The sequence below is a fragment of the Callorhinchus milii genome, unplaced genomic scaffold, assembly GCF_018977255.1.
Source record: "Callorhinchus milii isolate IMCB2004 unplaced genomic scaffold, IMCB_Cmil_1.0 Scaffold2, whole genome shotgun sequence".
Taxonomy (NCBI): domain Eukaryota; kingdom Metazoa; phylum Chordata; class Chondrichthyes; order Chimaeriformes; family Callorhinchidae; genus Callorhinchus; species Callorhinchus milii.
In genome coordinates, this window is record NW_024704743.1 from 621,490 (window position 1) to 628,989 (window position 7,500).

The following is a 7,500-nucleotide window of genomic DNA, read 5'->3' on the forward strand; positions in this document are numbered from 1 at the left end:
GAGTGGGGCTGGTGGGGGGGTTGAGAGAGCCGGGGGGGAGTGGGGCTGGTGGGGGGGGGGGTTGAGAGAGCAATCTGAGAGCAATACTTTCTCAGCTCCACCCGGAGCAGCAGAACAAAAAAAAAGGGTTTACAGTTAAAAAAGATCATTTTGTGACCGACCGACCGACTGACGGACGGACGGTGAGAAGGATTCCTCCGTACAGTCAGCTCGGCTCAGTTGGCCCCGAGTCTGGTAGCTTTGTGGGTTCAAGCCCCACATTCGAGGCTCTAACGCAGCACTGGGGTTATAGACCACCGTTGCCGGAGGTGCGGTGCCGTCCTTCGGATGAGATGTTAACCCCCAGGTCCTGTCCCTCTGTTTGGGTGGATCTTAAAGCTACTGTCGCACTATTTGAAATGAAAAGGGAGTTTCTCTCTCTCTCTCTCTCTCTCTCTCTCCCTCTCCTGCTATCGTGGCCTTATCACGTCCTCGAGACGTCTCGAAGCTCTGCACAGGAAACACCGGGACGTGTATTGACTGTTTTCGTGGGCGACCAACGCGGCAGCCAACCGCGCACCGCGGCGTCCCCCGCAAACAGTCGTGGGGTTGAGTGGCCATTTGTTTTTTCTTTTGAAGGGATTATGACGAAATTTGATTAAAGGTTTCATTTCTTTGCGTAGGAAATGCAAAATACATCGCCTTTGGGTCCTCTGCGGTTTGGGGTGAATATAACAACAACAAAACGACATTCACTCAGCGCCTCTCCCGTCGGGAGGACGTCCCGAGCCTCTGGACAATCAGTTGGGGGGGGGGTTTGGAGCTTGAATTTGATACGGCGCCTTTCGTGTCGTGAGGACGTCCCAAAGCCCCTTCACAGGATTTACCGTAAAGCGCAGTGGCCGTGCATTTTGCAGGAGAACGAGGCAGCCATTTTGCGCACAGCAGAGGCCCCGCAAACAGCCGTGGAGCGAATGATCGAATTTTATTTGTCGGCCAGGAGACCGGGGGTGGGGGGGGGTGGGTGAGAGAGAGAGAGAGAGAGAGACTCCCTTCTCCTTATCGCCCGCTGAGCAGGGCACAGACAAGGACAGTGGCTTAACATCTCACCTGACGGCTCCTCCGAGCGCTTCCCCACCCAGCGCTGTACTGAGGCGTCAGCCTGGACAGCGCGAGTTCGAAGCCCAAAGTAAAACAAAGTTCGTTCCTCTCAAAAAGAAACGTCCCCGATTGACTGTCCGTTTGACTTACGACGTAAATCAAGAAACGTTCAACGTTTGAGACGAACCTAGAAAAGCGCACGACTGATAGAGCCCCGGACTCACCGAGGCTCGTGGGGATTTTCGGAGGGGGTTCAGCTCCTCGACCGGCCCCGTGGGCCTGACCTGGCCCGCGGGCCACAGTTTGGCCGCCTCCGGCTCAGACGATATGAATTCCAAGCTCCCCTCCACCGCCCCCCACCCCCCCACGTGGGGCTTGATTGAACCCACATGGAGAGAACACTACTGACCTGTAAAGTTACGCCATGATCGACAACGAAACCGGGATGAAACCAGTTTAATCACTCGAGCAAACACAAAGAGAGGAATTATGCAAAGCAGTCAGAGTTACAAAGGTTTCAGTGTTTCGCTGACGATAACACAGCTTGTTCTCTACCTCTATTGTCACTCTCACTCTCACTCTCCCTCTCCCTCCCTCCCTCCCTCCCTCCCGTGTCGCCTCGGATTATTTCCACCTCCCACCCTCATTCAGTCAGCGTGAGCCTAAATGAGCGGATTCAGTGCCCAACGTGGAGCTATGATCTGTGTGTTTGTTCTTTAATGAAGAGACTCTTCCCTTCCCCACCTCGCCCCCCCCCCCACACACACACCACCCCACACACCAGCTGACCCTCCACTCCCCTCCCTCTCCCCTCCCCTCTCCTCCCCTCCCTGCCCTCGATCTGTCAGCAGACAGGACCTTGGTCTGAGACCTTGACCTTCTCCCCGTTCAGGTGGACGTTAAAGATCCCACAACCCTATTGGAAGAGAGAAGGTCTCTCTCTCTCCCCCTTTCTCCAGGATCCTCCAGATACAATTGGCCAGTTGCCTCATGGCCATTTATGGGACATTGTCGTGACGTTTTCACCTACAAAACTAAACAGTTACTACACTTTCCTCTCTGTCCGCACTTCCGTTCATCGTTCCACCTCACTCCCTCGCCCCCCCCCCACCCCAGCTTCGGTGTCAACCCTGAACTGTCCAGAGCCTCGGGACGTCCTCCCGACATGAAAGGAGTTGCGCAATTGTAAATTTGTATCGTAACAGCAATAATAATCCCCGCAGTTGGACCCGACGCCTCATCAGGTCTTTGAGACGCCTCAAAGCGCTTCACAGATACGCTGCAAAGTGTAGTGACTGTGTGTTTTGTGGGCGAAACGCGACAGCCAATTGCGTACAGAGGTGTCCCACAAACGGTCGTGGATTGAGTGACCAATTTATTATTGTTATTATTATTGTTCCTGAGGGTTTCTTATCTCTCCTTATCCCTTATTGTACATTACCGTAACACCCTGTGAGGCACTTTGATCCCGACATGAAAGGCGCTGTGTCAAGTTGAAGGATGATTATCGTTGCGTTTGTACTTTTGTGAAAGGAGGAATAGAAGTGCAATTCTTTTATTGTTTTATTATTATTATGGAAATCTATAATAAGCGGCAGCCCGCTTGGTAATAATAATCATTTGATACTGTATTTGATACAGCGCCTTATCGCGTCATCGAGACATCCCAAAGCGCTTCACAGAATATGCCGTAAAGTGGAGCGACTGTATATTTCGTGGGCGATACGAATAGTAGAATGGCGCAACGGGTCTGAGGGGCTGAATGGCCTACTCCTGTTCCTAGAACGGGTGGAGGTAAACATTGGATGAGTTGCTTAGAGAAGTTCCCCCTCTCCCTCTCTCCCGCTCCCTCTATCCCATTGGGTATGTGTATAATCCTGGGCCACACCAACATGGAGACCTCAACCCAGGTTCCTAACCTTCCTCTTCTCTCAAGGCCGGGCTACAGGTAGATGGCTATCCGAGGCTATCTTCCTCGGATTTTATTTTGACAGTAGTCCCTTCCTGGAATTCTCTCCCCTCCACCCAGCAACTTCCAATAAATAAATTACTTTAATCAAGGTTGGAGTTTGCCAGTTGCTTAAGAGACCCCATTTAATAATAATAATAATAATATCCTTGCGTGTGATATAGTGCCTGACTTATCACGTCTTCGAGAAGTCTTCACAGGATATATTGTAAAGTGAATGGACTTTTTGTTGCTGTTAATGGAGGGTGTTGAGTGGGAGCATTGAAATCCTGTCCTGTCCTTTCTTTCTCAGTCATCAACATGCCGACTTTGATACCAGAAGCCTTCAAGAACGTCAGCAGGAATCCAGGTCTTCAGATATGGTCCATCGAGGTAAGGTCCATCTCCTCGTCTCTCTCTCTCTCTCTCTCTCTCCAAAACACCACACCACACAGGTTGTATTCCCACTGCGCCTCGCACGTCGGGAGGACATCTCAAGTCAGATGTCACATTCCCAGTTGAGGTAGGATTGAAACCAGGGGGTGTGACGGTTTGTGAGACACAACTGCCTCCACTAACAGCGAGAGCGGCTGATCCACCAAACGCCACACGTTCTCACTTGTTGGAGGGGAGAGTCGGCTGAGATTGAGTCGGTGACGGAATCCAACATGGTTCGTGTTCACACAGGTTGACGTGTCAGTGAGAATAAAACCACAATCCTCGCCTTTGACCCGACGCCTTATCGCGTCTCCGAGACGCCTCAAAGCGCTTCGCAGGATGCACTCTAAAGTGTAGTGACTGTGTGTTTTGTGGGCGAAACGCTGGGCGCAATTGGCTGCCGCGTTTGGCCCGCAAAAACACACGGTCACTAGACTTCACAGTGTATCCCGTGAAGCGCTTCGAGAGGTCCCAAGGCGCTGGAAAGTCAGGGATTCAGCCCCGAGCTGAGAGATTTGGGATCAGGGAGGGGTGGAGGGCAGGGAGGGTTAGGGGGTAGGAGGGTGGTGCAAGGCACGGTCGAAGAGGAGGACCTTGAGACGGGTCTTGAAGGAGGCGATGGGAGGGACTGTGGGATGGAGGTCCAAAGGGGTAGAGAGGCTGAAGGCCTGACCGTTGATGGTGGGGCAGGAAAGTGGGGGGTGGGGGGACATGGAGGGCCGCTGGTCAAGGCAGAAGGTCGGAATGATGTAAAGCAAAGGGCATCTTTGCCAGGCTGTAGCCTCGGTTGCCCAGAGTGCCCAGGGCCTCCCCATTCACACCGTGCTAATTGTTTTTTTTTTACACAGAAAATGGAACCGGTTCCCCTCCCTACGAAGGCCTACGGGACCTTCTTCGAAGGAGACTGTTACATCATAATGTTCGTAAGTACCCGAGCGTGACTCCCGATCCGTCTTTTTTTTTTCTTTGGAGAAGTTGACCACGGAATCGTCGAATATTACAGCGCAGACGGAGGCCGTTCATTCGGTTGTGAGCTCAAGCTTCATATCCGCTCGTTGAACTGGATAGTCTAAGCTGACGTCCCAATGCTGCGCTGGGGGTGGGGGGGGGAGCAAATTGACTTAACGTCTCATTTGGAGGACAGCGCCTCCGTAACCCTAACCCTAACCCCTTAACCCCCATCCCCTAAACCCCAACCCCAATCCTTAATCCTAACCCATTTTGTTGTTGTGGTTTTGCCCAGGTCAAGAGGACATCCACAGGCACCTCGCAGGCTCTGCACTTCTGGGTGGGCAAGGAATCCAGCCAGGACGAGCAGGGCAGTGCCGCTATTTTTGTCACCCAACTGGACGATTACTTGGGCGGGGGCCCCATCCAGTACAGGGAGATGCAGGCGCACGAGTCCTCGGCCTTCAAAAGCTACTTCAAGAACGGCATCGTGTGAGTACGACAGCGGGAACCGTACTCGAGTGTGAGCGCAGTCATTTAGGGAGCCACGAGCCACGGGCTACGAGCCACGAGCCACGAGCCACGAGGGGGCTCCAACCTCTTCCCTTGCTGAAGGCCGGATGTTTGAGAAAAGTCCTCAAAATAGGCCACACTTTTTCTGACTCCCTTTCGGAAACGTGACGTAACATTTACAGGTCATGGAGGGAGTAGGTGGGCCATATAAAATGGAGGAGTGGGGCGGGGGGGTGGGGGGGAGGGGGGGGAGGGAGAGGGATCGGGTGAAATCGTTTTTTCTTCGCCCCCGACACGCACAGCAGTCGCTACACTTCACCGGGAGAGCGCTTTGAGACGTCTCGACGCCGCGATAATAATAATAATGATAATATAATAATAATAGTAATAATAATCCTTGCATTTTGCTACAGCGCTTTTCACGCCCTCTCGACGTCTCGAAGCGCTTCGCAGAATAGAGCGCAAAGTGAATTGACCGTATAGATTTTGTGTCAAATGCTCATTCGAAACGATAGGGCGCCTCATTTCAATTATTATTTGAATTGTTCTTATTATTTAAATGATAAGGCGCCCGTGTCAAATGCCGGGGGATTGATTGACCGCGACTGAGATTGATTTATTGGGCGGCGTTGACAGGTACAAGAAAGGAGGGGTGGCTTCCGGCTTCAACCACGTGGAGACCAACATGTACAACATCAAACGCCTGCTGCACCTGCAAGGACGCAAGTCCATCATGGCCACCGAGGTGAGGACCCTCGCGAGCCGGAGAGGCCCCACCCGGGTTCGATCACACACACACGCACACGCGCACGCACGCGCGCACACGCGCGGGCAGGCACGAGCGCCTCTGTTTACCCGGCGGTAAGCAGGAACCCGGTCGTCAGTCGATTATCTGATCGCTTTTCCGGGGGTAATAATCCCCCCCCCCGATAGATTCAAAAAAAAGTAATAGTGAGCCCCGCCTGTTTGAGTGCTCCAACCAGACCGGGCGCTTCATCATGAGCGAGGTCAATGATTTCACCCAGGAGGACCTCGATGAGGAGGATATCATGCTGCTGGACACGTGGACCGAGGTATTGGTTGGCTTACACACGCCCCGCATCAGGCTCCGAGACAACCCTCCTCTGGTTCTTTTGCCAATTATCTTCCATCTGTGTCCCCTGCTTCACCAACCCATCGGCCGGAGGAAACGGTTCCTCCCCTATCTACTCTGATCATTTAGTAAATCTTTCCTTAACCTTCTCCACTCTTGTGGAGAACGTCTCTCGTCTCTTCTCTCGTCTTCTCCGTGCCTTGGCTCGTCTTGGCTGGTACCCAGTGAGGGCTCAAGCCCGGGCTTGTCAGATGTCAAACGGCCAGCTGGTGACTAGGCCCCAAGGTGACATGTTTGGCAACGGAATGTGGGTATCGAGTCCCCCCCCACCCCACCCCGCCTCTCTGTGACGGTCTCTAGTCCCCGGTTCCTGAGCCAGGAGGGGCCGCAGTGTCCCAGGGCACTCACGGCTGATGGCCGCCCAGCCCCGGCCCCGGCTCATCCATCAGCAGGACCTGGAAGGGCCGATCAGTCACTGGGGGCGGGGAATCCTCCCCCTCGGCTCCTGGTAACCTCGGAGCCAAAGCCCTAACTAACGGGGAGAGGGGGGGGTCCGAGATCGACAAGCATTGGGAAAGCTTGGCCAGACAGTGATCCCTCCCCCCCACCCCCCCGCACACCCCCCCAAGCCTTGGGTCTCACCAACCTGCGCCTAATACTCTCTGGAATTAGGTAAGCAGAATGCAGTAATACATTATACATGTATGCCTACTTACATATGGACTCACACACATACAGATACATACAACGTGTATAGACAATAAATACACAATACACATACTTACACACAAACATACACACGCGCACATGCACTCACCTACACAAATATACACGCACATACATATACACATACATACACACATGTATACCACATGCATACATACATACATACATACATGCACACATACATATGTATGTACACACACACACATACACACACACACACATACTACACATACAAATATATACCCCACACACACATATATATAACAGACGTACATACAAAAGAAAGATATTGAGAGGTTTTGGGGGAGAAAAGGGAGTGAAATGGGATTGTAGATCTTCTGTGATCTTATTAAAATGGTGGCACAGACTGGATGGGCTGAATGGCCTCCTCCTGCTCCTGCTCCTGTTCAGACCTGTGTTTTCCTCGGCAGATCTTCCTGTGGGTGGGGATATCGGCCAACGACTACGAGAAGAAGGAAACTCAGAAGTCCACCAGCGAGTACCTTCAGTGCCACCCGGCTGGCCGCGACATGGACACCCCCATCATCACCGTCAAGCAGGGCTTCGAGCCCGCCACCTTCACAGGCTGGTTCCACGCCTGGGACCCCCACAAGTGGAACGTAAGCCACCCCCCCCTCCCCGGAGCTGCAGACGGTGGGGTGGGGTGGGGCGGGCCGGGTGGGGTGGGGTCATATGATATGGAGTCAGTGGGTCACAGAGGTGGAGAGGGACAAGAGGTCTATTTGAAGGAGGA

General features: G+C 53.1%; 2 protein-coding genes across 2 annotated transcripts in view; both read left to right on the forward strand.

Moving 5' to 3' along the window:
- Positions 1-7,500, forward strand: part of LOC103173327 (villin-1) — a 24,200-nt gene that overhangs the window by 12,680 nt on the left and 4,020 nt on the right. Inside the window, exons 9-14 of the mRNA XM_042332519.1 lie at positions 3,610-3,699; positions 4,315-4,389; positions 4,710-4,906; positions 5,564-5,697; positions 5,861-6,000; positions 7,178-7,366. Coding sequence (XP_042188453.1) covers positions 3,610-3,699; positions 4,315-4,389; positions 4,710-4,906; positions 5,564-5,697; positions 5,861-6,000; positions 7,178-7,366 — 825 coding nt within the window. The remainder of the gene's footprint in view (positions 1-3,609; positions 3,700-4,314; positions 4,390-4,709; positions 4,907-5,563; positions 5,698-5,860; positions 6,001-7,177; positions 7,367-7,500) is intronic.
- The window catches only part of dlec1 (DLEC1 cilia and flagella associated protein), a 58,671-nt gene that overhangs the window by 780 nt on the left and 50,391 nt on the right, over positions 1-7,500 (forward strand). The window lies entirely within an intron of this gene.